The 17,629-nt window shown below is 42.1% G+C and overlaps 1 protein-coding gene across 6 annotated transcripts in view; it reads left to right on the top strand.

Moving 5' to 3' along the window:
- Window positions 1-17,629, top strand: part of CRIM1 (cysteine rich transmembrane BMP regulator 1) — a 208,055-nt gene that overhangs the window by 158,853 nt on the left and 31,573 nt on the right. For 5 of the 6 annotated variants that reach the window (XM_079940082.1, XM_079940085.1, XM_079940083.1 and 2 more), the window contains 5 exons: window positions 2,701-2,857; window positions 5,718-5,839; window positions 6,954-7,163; window positions 10,914-11,129; window positions 15,951-16,172. In XM_079940082.1, coding sequence (XP_079796208.1) covers window positions 2,701-2,857; window positions 5,718-5,839; window positions 6,954-7,163; window positions 10,914-11,129; window positions 15,951-16,172 — 927 coding nt within the window. The remainder of the gene's footprint in view (window positions 1-2,700; window positions 2,858-5,717; window positions 5,840-6,953; window positions 7,164-10,913; window positions 11,130-15,950; window positions 16,173-17,629) is intronic. The other variant, XM_079940084.1, reaches the window with a different exon arrangement.

Here is a 17,629-nt window from a genome sequence, read left to right as displayed (position 1 = left end):
TGTTGTACAAACGATGCTCCCCACAGTTGGGCCACATTTTGGCCCTGGGAGCAAAAACATCTTCTTTTTTCTCCCGAATAAACAGTTTATTGCATAGCTGCTATCGACCAGCCATAATGCACAGGCTCTGTATTTTGCCATTATTTATCACTTTCTCTTCAATGGTAATTTTCCCCTCTGGATTAGAAAGCATTCTTAGATCACAACAAAGTCATAATGTTGAAAAATTATAAACATAAAGCCACCATTCTTTCTGTGGTTGCCTCCAGTGATGTACTAAAACTTTTCAACCAAATTTAAAAACTCCCACCCATCTATGAATGAGATGTTTCTAATCTATCTGTTCTGCTCTTTATGTAAATGTTTGCCTTGACGTTATACTTCTCTGAAGAAAAATCCATAATTGATACATGGATCTAGGAATACCTTGAAATCTTTAATGTTCTCTATTTCTAAGCTAGAAGGTGGTATTTGGAGATGTTTAGCAAGTGCCAGTATTGTGAAAATTTTCAGTACTAACAGTAAGTTTTTTCATCCCATTATTTTTCTGTTAATGTGGCAGTCTTGATGAGGGTAGAGGAGTAAATAGCAAGAATCTTGATTGGTTCATTCATTCAGCAAGTATTTATTGAGCACTCACTCCATGCTGAGCACCGTGATAGCACCTGGACTGTGTAAATAAAGAAAATAGGTCCCTGCCCTAGAGCTCCCTTCTGCTGGGGAGGAGAAACGAGATAGCAGGGCAGTGAGCAGTCCCAAGCCAGGGCAGCATTGTGGCAACCTGCCCAATATGTCACAGCCAGTCCGAAGTCTATGAACGTCCTGTATTTTTGTTCACACATAGCAGCCTTTGCTTGAAATTCCCTTCCACTGCAAAGCAGAGGTAAAGACAAACTTAGTTTATATCAAATTTTTTAAACTTAGTGATGCAACAGCTTTCGTTAAGGATGAAGCCCATTCTAGATTAAAAATTATAGAAAAACTCCTTTTTTACAGGACCAGAGAAATAAAGGCACAAAGGTGCTCAGACTCAGAGTTTCAAGGAATTTAATCCCCAGGGATGTTCTCACAGTGTTGTTAGTTCATCTGTTTCTCAACATAATCTACTTGGTTTCAAGACTTAAAATTTTTGCAATAGAAAAACGGATTCACAACTTAGATCTCGGTGTCAGAGAAAGAAATGTGGCTATGACAGTCTTCTCCCTCCTTCGTCATTCCCTTAATAATGGGAAAGAGATGAAAAATGATGACCTTTCAAGTCATATAATTACAAAATTTTAAATGAGCCATTTAGAATTTCACTTTTAAGGATGCAGATTAGTAATCAGTTGCTTCACAATATGATACAGACCCACGAGGTTATATTAAATATGTGTAATGAAAGGTTTATGATGATGACAAAGTAGAAAATTATACTTTAAATCACATTATCCTTTTTAAAAGATAGCAAATTAAATATGCAAGTATTGCCAGCTAAGATTCACAAAAGATGCTACCTTAAAATATTTATGTAAAATATGAACCCATTTCACCTATTAATTGTAGTTAAGGTTTAATTTTAGGTTATAAGATTTGTGTGTGGAGGGGACAAATGTGTTCTGTTTTTCCCAGTAACTTATACATTATTTACAATATTTATGCTTAAAGGATATACACATAAAATTTATTTATTATTTCAACAAAAGTAGTCTCAGCTTCCCACTTTACCAGTCCACGCAGAACTATAATCAAACATTGCCATACTTTTGCCATCATCATGTCTACTTCTTTAAATTTGATTATCTTTCAAATTCTGCATTTAATTCAGACGTCTCAATTTGCTTTAGTTACATCACCAAGCATGCTTTTCTTATTTACCTTAACATTTTTGTTGCCTATATTACTCTAGTAAGCCCTACATCACACCTTTTAAAATTTATTTACAAGGCTTCCATTAAGCTAATAGAAGTTTCTTGTGCCAGCCACCATTTCTTTGTTCCTTTTTTTCCCTTCTACAATAATAAGTTATAACTGACTAACAGAGGACAGTTAAACAACACTCCAGATTCTGCTAACAGGGGAGAGTTTGAACATTTTAAATAATGGATAGTTAAACATTAATCCAGGTATTTCTTTGGCACATAAATTTTTTTTTTTTTTTTTTGTCAGTTAACTAAGTATCTAAATACCTGGATATTTGTCAGCGGTAGGGAAAAAAATATCTAATTGCAACACTGATTATTTCACTTTGTATTATGTTATTAGAGATATACCTTTTAAAGAAAGGGTAAGCAATGCTTTATGCTGCATATGGTATGCAGTATTATGTGGTAACATCTAAAACTCATAAGAGTAAACGTGTGTGAACCTTTAAGAATGTGTTTCTCATGGGCATGCAGTAGGAGCAAAAATACATAATGAAATTTGGGATGTAAGTTTCCACTTCTCACATTTTGAATAATAAATGGTAATCAGTGGTTTGATCAGAAATCTGTTTTTCAGAGTTGGACTTTATTGTGTATATTAGTACCAAAACATGAAGTTACGTTTTGATAACCATGAAATAGCACAATCCATAATTTTTAACCATTGCTGATGCTGTGGTAGAGCTGAGAGATTTACATCGGTGGAAGATTGGAAGATTAGGGGAAGGCATTGAAGTGTCAAATGTTCTGTTCCTTTCATCTTTGGAAGAAATGTGCTGTCCATGTGTCTTCACAGGGGAGGAACTTTGCACGGGCCTCAAACGAGGCTGCACTTTGGACTGCCCCTTCGGCTTCCTAACCGATGCCCACAACTGTGAGATCTGTCAGTGCCGCCCACGCCCCAAGAAGTGCAGACTCATAATCTGTGAAAAGTATTGTCCATTTGGATATCTGTACGTATTTCTTAACTCAGAAGATGTATTCTTAATTATCTATAGCTTGACGAAATGTCTCTTACCTTTTTTGTTGGCTGTTTTGTGTGTGTTTCTGAATGAATCAGCAATGTACTGAATCCAGAATATCTATGCTTGTTTTGCTAGAGGAATCAGAAAGCAGGGAAAGGCCGTATCTCCAAAGATAAGAATCAAGTTTTACTCTTTTTTGAAGATGGGCTAGAGCCTTGTTATGACACTTTGGGCCTGTTGGGTGAGATTTCCTCATAGCAAGGGCCTTTGGACACTGCCAAAGGGAATGGAACTGTCATGAGGTTCCAGTGTTGTAAGCGCTTCAACTATGCACCACTGTCGCAGCAACTGTTTTGTGATAACGTATTTAATCTATATTTTAAGATGAATTGACAGCTACTGATTTGCAATATGGAGCATCCTTACCTGCCACGCCTCCCTGTCCTACCTTGATGCTTGTCTACGTCTATAGTATTCTTTAAAATAGCAGTAGATCTTATGAATTTCCTTGGTGATAAGAACTATGACTTGTATTTTTAAATATTCTTTATTGAATCAAATCCCATGAAAATTCAGATTATTCTAGGGGGAAAATAGACATTTCACATTTGTTACTTTTGTGTCTGTCTTAGAATCCACTTCTGTCTTTATATCAAGTTGGTTCCTTAAAAATAACCTTTCAGAATTTTGCTTTGTCATTCCTGCCTTGATTCCTTCCAGTTTAGTCTCTCTGCCTTTTCCATTTGATATGTTTATATAGTGCTAGTAATTATAAGGGATTTAGAGCCATCACCTCTTGCCCAGCGTCTTAAAGGCATTGTTTTTATTCTTCCTCTTAGAAATTCTAGTTTAGCAGGGAGAGGGGAACCTTAATTCTAATTTTAATTGGATAATTAACTTGGGAACATTATTCTTTAAAATTCCCCAAGTAAACTAATAAATCATCATTGTTCTTAATCCTAAAATATGAATATGATATTAATAAAAGTAGAGCTATTTCTTAGCTTACCTGCTGATGTAGAATGAAGGATTATTATCGTAATAGTACCTACAACCACTTGGCTGCAGTGTTATGATAGTTCAGAACCAAGGCTGCATTCATCCACACTTCACCTTGGAGAGAAAACTCTTAGAGGATTATAGATTCCAGTTGGTATTCCTGTCAGTAAACACATTCAAGAAGGACCAAGTTGACTCTTGTAGGCAAACGAATACTGCATTGGCTAGCGCATGTTTCAAGGACAGCCTCTGAGGGAGAAATATAGAGAAGGAAATGGGAGAAGGAAGAAGGAACGGGTAGGTGAATAAATGAGTTAACAAACAAATCTGTTAAAGCCCTGTTAGGGCTTGGAAATGGCACAGTCTATGACAGGAGTGTGAAGCATTCATTTAATTCATTGTTTTCATTATATTGACATAAATACGTAGACCCTAGTGTTCAGTTCTCATTTCACTTAGCAGATTGTAGTTTATCACTTGGGCAGTTATATACCAAGGATTTCCCGTGGGGCCATCTTTTTTTTTTTTTTTGTGGTATGCGGGCCTCTCACTGTTGTGGCCTCTCCCATTGCGGAGCACAGGCTCTGGACGTGCAGGCTCAGCGGCCATGGCTCACGGGCCCAGCCGCCCCGCGGCCTGTGGGATCCTCCCAGACCGGGGCACGAACCCGTGTCCCCTGCATCGGCAGGCGGACTCCCAACCACTGCGCCACCAGGGAAGCCTGGGGGCCATCTTCTTTTAGAGCCCCTTAATTTGTCCAAGATGAGAAAGAACAGGGTTTATTTTTCTAGTTGAACACCACTGTTGCCACTTAGCGCTCCTTGGGATGAAACGTAAGGATTAATAGACTTAACTCCGCCTTCTCTGCTGCCCAGGAAGCCCAACTAGGGCAAAGCTTGTAGAGGAGATGTTGAGCCTAAGAGAGGAGCTGCAGGTAGTGGACAGAAGACACAGGAGGGCACGTTAGCACCTTTTGTAATACACAGGGTCATTCTCCTTTTAGAGAAAATAAGGAATTGTTGCTAAGAATTTTTTTGTCGACTTAAACTATGGTGATCTTTTAATAAACATATTTATTTAATATCATCTTTCTGCTCAACACAAAATTTAGGCACTGTAGCTTATTAAAGGGAAAAAAAAAGTTCATCCAGCCATTTCCCTTTATCCTCCGTGCTTCAGTCATGCCCCACAGGTGGAGCATTTTTCAGTTGGTATTCTTTTCTGACTAATGAGGTAATTACTGGACATTGACTGCAGGACTTCTTAAACGTTTTGTTCTTCATCAACATATACAAGATGCCTACATGTACAACATGCTACAACATTACGTAGCATTCCCAGGTCTATGGATCCTTAAGTTCTCCCATCTGCTAAAAAATTCTGTAGATATCTCAGTAAAATGTTTAGTAGCATCTGAAATTTCTCAAGAGAATGTGATCGTCTGAGGAAGCCTGTGGTTCTGGCAGAAGAAGGACTTCTGCCCTAATGCTGGCCTCCAACATTGACCAGCAATATATCCTTCACCTTCCTCTTCCTGGAGCTGCACATTCATCTTTTTGTACTGTTGGTACCACTTTTCCCAATTAAATCAACAGTCACGTCATCGGGATTCTGACAGTCACGTCCTAGAGCACCTAAGTGCTTGGACAGTTCTAACCGTTGGCCATGGGTGGGTGGTGGTCATGGCCACAGGGAGCTAATTACGCATCACTCCAGGGGGTTTTGAGAGCAGAAGTTCAAGTCATTCTGCTTACTGAGAATATCACTTCAGTGACCCTTGGTCTAAGCACTTGGGCATCACTTGAGACTTTTGGATTTTCTAACCTCTGACAAAATTTTAATTACCCAGGAAGAATAAGCATGGCTGTGACATCTGTCGCTGTAAGAAATGCCCAGAGCTCCCGTGCAGTAAGATCTGCCCCTTGGGTTTCCAGCAGGACAGTCGTGGCTGTCTTATCTGCAAGTGCAGAGGTAAGTCCCAACGCATAACCCTTCCCCGCTCAGAGCAATCAGAGGCACAGGAACCAAGAACGGAAGTAAATGAAATAATTTCAGTGATTGCTGTCCACTCTGACACCACTGTCACTCTCTAGAGGACCATCCCTTGTCCTTTCATCTCAATGGAATAAGAGCTCAGGATAGAATTTAAAGGAACGGGCCCCACGTTGACCAAATTAATCACTTCTTAGCTCTTCAGTTTTACTTGTCTCAGGAACGTTAGCCTAAAGCAGCTTTATCTTGACCTCCATAAGAGTCTCCCTCTGTCCAGCAGTGGATTGAGACGATTGATATAGCAAAGGTCCCTTTTCACAGCCCTTTGAGGGTGGGTGAGGCTAAACAGTCTGCTTGTGTATTTTCTCGGTAACACAGTTTTCCCTGAGAATGTCGACTTTTGCTGAATAACCACATGCCAGCCTATAGTTGTGTATAGGTGTGAGTCCTGGGAGTACCTTTTGCAGGACTTCCCCCTCAAGGGATGTTCCTGAAGCTGTGTGAGCCTTACCCCAGCTCCAGCGCCACTGCCCACCCCAGCTGGTTTTAGTTGTCCACATGAGCCACAAATGAAGCAGTAAAAGACCCCTAAAGTTTGTTCTGTGTTTTTTCAGAGTTGGACAGTTACCACCTTAAGAGTGTTTTTAGGGGGTCAGAGTAAACAAAAATCTAGTCACTGCTTCAATTGTTCTGCAGAACGAAAATCTGTTAGTTACTAGCGGCCCAGGATTGCCCCACTGAATGATGATTTCTAGAGTGATTATTCTGCATGTATTAAAACATATGTGTAACATTCACGCTGAAATCAATCAGTGCTTGTTTACTGTATAGAATATGAGAACGTAGAGTGAAGGGAGGAAAAAAAATACCAATAGCAGAGAAATGTATTTGCAGGGTTTTTTACTCCCTTTTTTCTTTTTTCAAAATTGAGAGCATATTAACTTAAATTCTTTTCATGATCCTTTCCTGTGTCACAAGCTGTGCTGTGTAGACAGGATTTTTGGTGGCTGGGTAGCATTACCTGTAAGGAACTACAGGCTGTTTCTCCTGTGCAGTAGCTCCTTCTTTACCAGGCTGCCTTCTGTCTGTCCAGAGGTCCCTGCTGCAGCCGGGCCACCCGTCCTGTCAGGCACATGTCTGTCCATGGATGGTCATCATCATAAAAATGAGGAAAGCTGGCATGATGGGTGCCGGGAATGCTACTGTCACAGTGGACGGGAAATGTGTGCTCTGATCACCTGCCCGGTGCCTGCCTGTGGCAACCCCACCATTCATCCGGGACAGTGCTGCCCGTCATGTTCAGGTAAAAGCTGGCCGCCATCTCGTGTGCTCCCTAAGCAAATGACTTTTGCCTCATCACATCTGTAATTCCAGGGGAAGTGCAGGGGACGACCCCTGGAACGTATTTCAGCTCTCTGGTTTTTGTCAACAATAGCCACGAGTGTCAGCCAGGTGCTATAAATGATTAGACAAAAACCAGAGAATTATTCTAAAGCTCTAAAACCACTCTCCTTATTTTTGAAGGTTTACTCAATTACATTGGTCTTTGAACTACATTTGTGTACAGGTTTGTGGGCTTATGTACTTAAAGCTCCAGCTCTCCATCTTACGGACAGTGTATTAAGGCTGAATGTCTTAGTTAATTGGAGGGGGTTGTTGTTAATTTTATTCCATGAAAGCTTCTTATTTATAAAGTAATATTCGAGAGGGAGAGAATTACTGAAGTCTGTGAATATTGCTTTTTTTAAATTAATGGATATGTGGTAGTCTTGCCAAATGGAGATGTTTAGAGTGACCACACATCCAAAACATTTACAGTCATAATAATGGTAATCAAGATAAGTTAGTAGAAGAACATAACAGATTTATAATCCATAGCGGTCCAAATTATGGTTGTCCATAACAGTAATTATTACCATAATACCTCATCTAGTGCCTTTGATCCAAAGAGCTCAGCATGGTTTCATAGTTATTATTTCTTCCACCGAGTGGAGGCCACTGAATTAGGGAAAAATACACTTAGGCAGTTTTTGTTTGGAAAACAGACACAGAGAGATTAGCTTTCTTACCCGAAGTAAAATAGTGTGTCAGTTGGAGGGCCAGGCAGACATGAAGTCTCCTGATTCTTGCATCGGATTTCTTTTAAAGTTGAAATGCACTGTCCGGTTTGGGGGTAGGGATTGTATTTCCCTGGTCAGTCTTGGTTCTGTATCTCCCTCCACCTGTACAACGGGCGCAGTCAGGAACCTGAGGGCTGGGCCTTTTGCAACAAGGCAGGCCCGGCCTGGGAGGGAGGTACCGCATGCTGGCACCTCAGTCTGCACCTGCTTTGCCTGCCAGGGAGGGGGTTGGCAGAGAGGCACTGGAAGTCCTTTTTAGCCCTGACATTCTACACACCTCAGTAACTAAGGTATTAAAGTGACAGGCAGCCCCCATACCCCTATAGGGGACCAGATGACAAAGTTTTGTTTTGTTTCGCATAGTTAAGCCAGATGTGCTCTGTATCAAAACTGCTTCCTTATTCACATGTTTTGCTAGTTAAATATGAAAAACCACTAGTGCCCACTGAAACAGAAGATAAATGAACAATTTAATGAGACAGAACTCTGTGTTGACTCTTTGGGGAAGGACCAATGAAGACCCCATGCTTTAATTACAGGCATGAGTGTGCAGAGTGTGGCCTGCACCTGGGTCTTTGCTAAACGGTGTACTCAGTGAAGAACTCCGACCAGTGGAAATGCAAAGATATTACTGAGAATAGATGATTGACTTAAGCACTGATAGTCAGTGAAACCAAATCTAGTTTTCTCTATTACAGAGATATGGAAAGTTCTTAAACACACACACAGAATTATTGATGTATTATTGTGGATGTGTGACTATGTAGATATAGACATATAAAAGCACACAGGTATTGATATATATGGATGTGTAGGTATGTTTTTTTCCAAATGTCTTTAGTGAGTTGCCACATATGGGTCTTTCTGAATAGAGACCAAGCATTGTTGCAATTGTGGACTCCTACTTCAAAGAATATTTTCTCCTGCCTTCTATTCAAGGATCAGCTGTTTTTCCTTCTGAGATAAGTGAGCAGCCTCTGAACTCTTCTGACAGAAGATTCACCAAATCATACTGTTTCTCAGATTTTTTTTCCCTTTCTTATCCTCTACCTTTCAGTTTTTCTATCACCTCCATCCATCTGGTCACTCATGTTTTGCCTTGAGGCACATGGATATATATATAGCAAAGGAATTCACAGACTAAGACACCTGCAAACACACATCGTTTTTCTTCTGACCATTTCCTTACATGGCAGCATTTAAAAGGGCAGCAATTGTCGATCCTCTCCAAGTCCTTTCAAAAGGGAGACTTTTTCCAACAGTAGTTTACTAATAGTCTTTGGAACTATTTTTTCTTTTTCTATAAACGGTGAGAAATGCACTTTTATCTCATCGCAGCTCAATTTTCATTCTAATTATCTTCCTTTCTACTTTCCTAATATACTAGAAAGTTTGGCCCAGTTGGTTATGAATGTAAGCATTGGCTGATGTCAGTTTTCTGTGATATGTCCACTTGGTCAAAGTTCCAGTCTTTACTAGCTCCCTTGAGATAAAGCTGTATTAAAAATTATACAATGCTTTCTTAGCTGGAGCTGGGCCCACACCACTGTATCTCATCAGTATTGCTACATCTCAGGCTGACCACTGCTTTGAAAGTCACAGCCCGTGAGTTCTTAGGAGACGTCAGCTCTGAGTATCTCTGCACAAACAGGGTAGTTCTTCTGAGGCCCAAATTCCACTGATCTCCAAGCGTGAGCCCGCCATGGTGTCTCCAGATGGCTTCTCCGCAGGGTTCCACACTGTCAGCACCTTCTTGAAACGCCTGTTGTATTTGGATGACACGAATATGGTTAATATCTTCATACTTCTCATTTTGCCAGCACAACTTGAGGGCAACTCCCAGTGCCTCTCCAGACATTTTCAGCATTAAATTCCCTCTCTATCACTATCATCTCACCAAGAGCCCCAAATCGCCTCTCGTCTGGGGAAAGAACTCATAGTTATCATTGGCCCCTGGGCGTTTACCTCTCTTGATCATATCGCCAAACAAATGTTTAGTCTCAGGTGAGGGTTCAGACTGTTGATTCTGAAAGAGCATTCCTGCTCAGTGTGCCGGCAGCTGGTCGGGATTGGGGTGTGTCCTGCTCAACAGTAGGACTTATTTCTAAGCCTGAAAGGACTCAGGGTCCCAGAGATAATGAAGTGAACGGGGCACAAATCAGTTTACAATTGTATTTAATCTGGAGGTGTATCCATGATCCAAACAAACATAGGCTTGGGTTCAGATCCCTTGTCTGCCCTTAATACTCTGAGTTCTCAGTTTCCTTATATGTTAAATGGGATAACAGTACCTATTCACATTGGTGTAAGGAATAAATGAAGTAACATATGTAAGGCACTAACATGGAAACTGGACCATAGGAAGCATTCAGTAAATGAGAGATCTTTATTCTAGATAACCCTACATTCACAGACATTCCCTAAGAGGCTCCTGTTCTCTTCAACAGTAGGAGTCCCTGTAATTTTTTTTTTTTTTTTTTTTTTGCGGTACGCGGGCCTCTCACTGTTGTGGCCTCGCCCGTTGCGGAGCACAGGCTCCGGACGCACAGGCTCAGCGGCCACGGCTCACGGGCCCAGCCGCTCCACGGCACGTGGGATCTTCCCGGACCGGGGCACGAACCCGTGTCCCCTGCATCGGCAGGCGGACTCTCAACCACTGTGCCACCAGGGAAGCCCCCTGTGATTTAATTATCTCGTTGGAGCCTCTCGTTACTGTTGACAAACTGGAACCACTTGAACCTCACTTCCTGAAACTAGCTCTTCTGCTGTTGCTTTATATTTCTGTGCATGGAATGTTTTCTTCCCTGTGTTCTTGAGGGAAACAGCCAATTCATCTTCTTTGTCCCTTAAAGCCCACAGCACCAGGTTCTTCCCAAGCTGGTAAGACTGCAGATGAATAATTTCTTGTGTTTGGATTTTGTGTTGTTCCCCAGATGACTTTGTGGTGCAGAAGCCGGAGCTCAGCACCCCCTCCATTTGCCATGCCCCTGGGGGAGAGTACTTTGTGGAAGGAGAAACATGGCACATTGACACCTGTACTCAGTGCACCTGCCACAGCGGGCGGGTGCTGTGTGAGACAGAGGTGTGCCCACCGCTGCTCTGCCAGAACCCCACACGCACCCAGGACTCCTGTTGCCCACAGTGTCCAGGTAACCGGCACTGCGCCTCGGGATGCACTGGGCCGATGGGGAGGGCCTGCAGCCTGGGCGTTGTCATTCTGCAGCACCGGTGGGCCAGACCCAGTCACCAGTAACCCAGGCAGGAACATCTGGCAGGCAGCTTTCTAAATTCATTCCTTTCTATCAACCACATATTTATGCAATCAATATGCCTTGCACCTGAGGTGACTTTGAACAACAACAGCAAAAAAAAAATTGTTTCTTTCTACCCTTTTTTTCTTAACCCTACATCTCAGACTCAAGAGACAGTCCTGCTGTACCAGATTATTCCAGATGATTTTGCTAATGTGAAAAGTCATCTTTGTCTTTACAAAATGTGAAGAGCAATTATTGATAAATAATGTAAATAAAATCTTTGAAATATGTAAGGGTGGTGAAGATACTTTGAGAATGTTAAACAGAGGAATCGCTAAAAGATGCCTAATGCCCACCTCCTCAAATCTGTGATGATTAAGTTAAGATCCAGAAGTACTAAGTGACCAGCACTGCATATGTACAAAGAGTACTATTGTTTTCTTTTTTTTTTTAGTTCTCAGATAATCTGGCCTTAGCAGGTGAATTTATGGTCATGAAACAAATATAATGAAACTTTGTCAGACTTTTAAACATAAGTAGCTGATTATGCAACGCAAGTAGCAATTCTAATTAACACTAGAATATATGACTTAATTTGTATATGTATAATTACCAAGTTGACAGCACACTAGTTTTGTTGTTGCTCAGTCTTTTAACTTTTCAAGTTAAATCAGTAATCATTTACCTTCTAAATATATGTTCTTAGAGCATTTCTGCTCAGTAAAACATAAGCCCTTGTATTACTTTTTTTTACATTGGATTATCCAGTCAGCCAGCTAGAATCTATTGTTCTGTCATTATATAACCAGCGTAGTTGATGTCCAGAATTCTTCCTGGGTTCACATTGATGATATTTTTTAATTGCATCAGAGGAAATTGTAGGGATACCAACATTATTTGCTGTTGTCATCATGCCCTGCTGCTGAGGTATTATCATCTTAGTACAGAATCTTTGGCGTAATTTTCAACCATGTTAATCTGAAAAGCTTAATTAGTGCAACGTCTTTTCTAGTATAAGAAATAGTTCAGATGTATTATGTTGTTAGGATATACCCTAGTCCCTCCTATATTTTTATCATCACTCTTTTACTTAGACACAAACCCTAATATTTCTCTGTTAATATATGACCATGATTATTCCCATCCTCCTGGTGGAAACTACTCTGAGTGGTCTCTTCAGTGGTGATCATGAATTTATATCCGTTTAATGTATTCATTTTACAAGTGCTTATGGAATGCCTGAATTGAGCCATGGGGATCCCGGGCTTGATGAGAACAGCCACAACTCCTGTCCTGTGGAGAAGTAATGCAAAAGAAGAGCTGAACAATCCAGTATTCCACCTTTAAGTAAATCATGACAGAGTGAGAGGAGTGCCTGGAAAGGAAAGCATTAAGAGCGCATGTAACCCAGGAAGCTTTAACTAAAGTGGGAAGTACCTGTGTTCCCACTTGTCCGAGGATCTGAGGACAAATACAGGGGTTGGCCCAAATTTATTGGTGGCACACCTGACTGGACTCAGAGGTTCAGCCCAGGCAAAGAACAAGAGCTCCCTGGAAATGGGACTCCTGTGTGTGCCAAGGACTGATTTCTTAGAGCCAGGTCTCAAGGCCAGTGCGCATGAGCAGAGGCCCTGCCGATTCTAGCAGAGCAGAGACCTCCCCTCTAGAAACAGGAACAAGCACCCGATGTGTGCCTGGCTTTGGCTTCTCCTTTATCAACGTACGCCTAGGTGACTCTTCCTTACTTTACATATAACTTGAGAGATACTTCAGTGATAGCCTTCATCTTAAATGTCAGGACTTTCTGTTTCCTAGATCAGTATTCTGAAGGTTACACTTAAACCTGTGAATAAGTTTGTATCTAGAATGCTCTTGTATTTTAAAATCAGTCACCTACCCCATCGTTGATCTTTCTGAACTTTCCATTCATAGTTGTGTTGCAGCGATAAAAAGTCTTAAAATTCAAAGCATTGATTTCTTCACATTGCAGTAAATTTCGACAGCAGCATTGATAAATGGAGTATTTCACATCTAGAAAAATACCATCTCTAACCTTAGGATACTTGCATCCTAAAGTTGTCCCAAAATGATATATATGTACAACTAGAAGAGTTGCATCCCTCATGGAGATTGTATCTCCTGGGATGCCTTGTCATTCCCTCTGTTCTTAACTCCCCCTCTCCTCTGGCCTGGTTTAGAGCAAGGTCTAGAAACGGAAGTGGGCTCATGAAGAAAGACTGAGCATCCCTGTAGGTGATGATACTTCACCAAGGTGAGAAAGGCAGAGAATAGAGAAGCACTTCTTTCTTTTTTCACACTTTTAAAGTTCTCTTTCATTTTTGATTTTTTAAAGTTGGAAAGAAGCGTAGCACAGAAGAGAGATCCCTCTTTTCTTCTTTTATTTCTCTGGTACAGAAATAAAAAGAATGAATGAACACCAGTGAAAGAACTGGTAAAAACAAAACAAGTGAGTTAATATTTAGAATCAGAGTGTAAAGAAGGGGTCTCACTTTTTCCTAAAAATGGAAAGAAAGGCCCAAAGAAGGAAGATAGCCTGGGCAAGATTCCCAAATGATATCTTCAGTCAGGGCTCCGAAGTCTCTTGCCCTGGAGACTGAAGACCTGCAGACGCTGCCTCTCAGCTGCAGCTCTCACTCCAGCTCTGCCGGCACATTCCCATGTCTCCTGGGGTCCCCTCCAGACTCTAGGATGTTCATTTCAGCTACTGTTTCATGCTTCCATCGCTGCCGTCCCTGCTTCCTCCTCTAAGTTTTCAGACACCAGGTTGGGTGTTGCTTGCAAGAGCTAAGCTGTCATAACACACAGAAACCTCGTGGCAATTTGCAGAGCCTCGTGTAGACTAGTGTGAGTTGCCCTGATTTCCAGCCAAATCAAAAGTTAACATCAGTCAATATCTTAAAAAGAAATTATCCCTAGACATGGATGATCCAGAAAAGATGCCTGAGAAAGTAATCCCATTTTACCAACTTTATCTCATATGCATGTGATCTATGGAAACTTACCTAAAATTGGACCTGAAGCACATTTGGAACAGTGGAACCAACGGCTCTTCTTTCACTGTTGCTGCCTTCAGGTCTGGCAGTAGGAGATACAGTTACACACTTTGGGTTCGGAGCCCAAAGTAAAGCAATTGCCCCGCTTCTCAAAGAGACTCTTCTTGTCAAATCAAACTTGCTGGCTGTAGGGTGTATCCAGGAGGTGGATGGGAGGAAAATGGGACACTCAGAGCTCCTGCTTCACTGTGATAGCTACGTGTATATGAAAGAGCAGACTTCATGATGTTGACTATGAGAACGGATGATAATTCTTCTGACCCTGTATCCTTTGAGAAAATGGGATTCTCTTAGAGGTTTGCTGGGTGGGACCATCATGGCTTTTTCCAGACTCTCAAGTGCAAAGGTGGTTGGGAGTGCTCTCTTGTCAGTGCAATTGTGACATTTCTAAACTAGGAAAGCTCACTAACTAGTATTACGCTTTCCTTTGTTATATCCCAGTCAGCTTTCTGCTTGAGCTTACAGCTCTCAAGTCAGTTCAGTGAATGGCAAGACCCCAAGAGATATCTGGGTTTTCTGGTGACGTTCTTTTCTGTTTCAAGTTGTTACTAGATCTGGAGGCCCTCTGGTCTGTATTTATGTAGCAAAAACACACAAGTCTTGCAGGTGATTTCTCTGTAGGTGCATCCTCAGGAGTGATATACATTTCCCATCATCTTTCAGCCATTAATGTGAAGGCTGGAACATTGAAGTGTTGCATACAGTTTGAAAATCTGTTTGGGTGTTAATTGGTTAGGACTGCGTGCGGCTGCAAGTAAGAGAAGACCCAGCTACAGTTTTTAAACAGAGGTTTCTTTTCCATACATTATGAGAAGCTTGGAGACAGATGTTGATCCCATTGATTTAGTGTCTTAGTGATATCAAGGCCTCTCTCTTACAGGTATGATAAGGGTATTATAGCTACAGGCGACACACTCATATTCAAGGCAGGAAGAATGTGGAAGCATGTGGGTAGCTTCACATCTGCCCTTCTTTTAAGAAAGTGAAAGTTTTCCCAGAAATCCCTGATTAGCCAGTGAATCCGTTCGCCACAGCCAGGTGACATGGCCACCCCCAGCTGTGCCGGAGACCAGAAAAGGAGGGAGCAGTGGTCCCGTGTGACATATCCCCCTTGTGATCCAGGTCCTCAGCCACCCCACCCCCGACCTTAAAATCAGGAGTTCGTTAAGGAAGAAAGGTAGAGTGGATATCGTGCAAGCAACTAACAGAATCTCTGCAACAGATCTTTTGTGGTCTTTGTTGTTTTTGTTTTAAAACTCCAGACCCTGTCCGAGTCAGATGTGCTGTGTCATTACTGAGTCCTTTTTTTTTTTTTTTTTTTTTTTTTGCCATACGCGGGCCTCTCACTGTTGTGGCTTCTCCCGTTGCGGAGCACAGGCTCAGCGGCCATGGCTTGCGGACCCAGCCTCTCCGCGGCATGTGGGATCTTCCCGGACCGGGGCATGAACCCGTGTCCCCTGCATCGGCAGGCGGACTCTCAACCACTGCGCCACCAGGGAAGCCCCTGAGTCCATTTTAAGGAGGCACACAAAGCCCTGGTGACCAAGCGTGCTTTGTATGGGACAGAGTGAAACTCACTGTGTTGCACAGTGGGTGGCCTGCAGCATCTTTTTTTCTGCTGACCTTCTGTTCATTTTTCCAGATGAACCTCTCCAGCCTTCCTCATCCCATAATGACAGCGTGCCTAGTTACTGCAAAAATGATGAAGGGGATATATTCCTGGCAGCGGAGTCCTGGAAGCCGGATGTGTGTACCAGCTGCGTGTGCATGGATAGCGTAATTAGCTGTTACTCTGAGTCTTGCCCTTCAGTATCCTGTGAAAGACCTGTGTTGAGAAAAGGCCAGTGTTGTCCCTACTGCATAGGTAAGACCAAGAAAAAAAATCCTTCCTTTCTCCCAGTGACCACTAAATCTACATTGACAGCCATTTGCCTAGATCAGTTAATAATTTCGAAATCTGTTTTTCTGGTTGATGTGCCACATAGAATCAATGTAGTCACATCAGGCGGAGGAAAGACATGGAGGATGTGTTCCTGAGATAAAGCATATTAAGAATAAGAAATGCTCTCTGAGGATGTCGTGATGCTATAGCGCCGTCTCTCTTGGGCTCCTTTGCCATTTCAGAATTTTCAGTATTGGAACTCTTCCTTCACCCTGTTACTGACTGTGGTCCTTTTGTCCACAGAGAAACACCATGTCCCATATCAGAGTACACTTAGTGCCTAAGCTTGCCACTGCCTTGAGATCAGCTAAATACCAGATACTAATTTTAATCCCCCAGTTACTCCTCTGTCTGCTAACACTTAATTGATTCTATTTAAACCATGTGGTTGTCCGTGTGGAGGGTTTAGGGACACAGAGTGAGGCCTGAGTAACTGACAGAGCCCTCTCCTTCATGTGACCCACGGGGCTACATCTTGTGAGCAGAGGACATACTTATATCAGCCCCTGACGTCTATACCAAAACTGGTCCTATGGACACAAGCCAGATGCCGTTCTGGAGTCTAGAAGGCGAGGCTCAGACAGCTGGCAGCTCGAATACGGGCACAGTCCCTGCTCCCAAGGCTCTCACTCTCTTTGATTGCTTCTGTCTCAAGTAAAGCTCATAAAGTCAAGTGAAAGACAATGACGTATCTCAGTCCAGTTGTGAACCTGTAATCAGAGTTAGCAGGTGAAAAATTAGGCAAAGCTGTATTAACGACAGGCGTCATGCGATTTATTGTTGAAGATTTTTGCGTGCTTCGTAGATGCAAGTCAGTGCATATGTTTGGGGTGATGCCTGAGGAGGAGGAGAAATCCTCTGGCCACAGGGCTTTGTAACAATCCCCGTAGATGAGTCGATAAATGGCGCTCAGGTGCACATTGGCCACCATTCAGGCTTATCAGGACAGCTCCTCTGGCCACTCTGTGGGGCCACTTCCTCTGAAGACTTATTCTACACATTGGTATACAAGAGATGGAAAGATTTTTAAAGCATAATTTCTGGTCTCAGGAATTTTACAGAGCTTGAGTTTCTCAATGTAATGGTCAGGGAATATTAAAAACTATGTGTGAAAGATGGATTCTCTTCTTTTAATAGGGTGGCTGTCTAGCCAATTTATTCTTTAAACCATGCTTTTGTGAGTGAAGTGAGGACTGTTAATAATTATGTTGGGGCCATGGCTGTAGGCCAGGAGTGTCCCTAGTAAACCGGGACATACGGTTGCTGCACCTCTTAGTGACTGGAGCATTGCGTCTGCTGTAATACCCGTAATCTTTGTAGCTCCTAAATGGAGCCAAAAATGTATCAAGGCATCCACCCAACTTACTGCTACGTGTCTT

The sequence above is a fragment of the Stenella coeruleoalba genome, assembly GCF_951394435.1.
Source record: "Stenella coeruleoalba genome assembly, chromosome: 13".
Taxonomy (NCBI): Eukaryota; Metazoa; Chordata; class Mammalia; order Artiodactyla; family Delphinidae; genus Stenella; species Stenella coeruleoalba.
The sequence above is the reverse complement of the archived record's forward strand: the minus strand, read 5'-3'. Positions and strand labels throughout refer to the sequence as shown.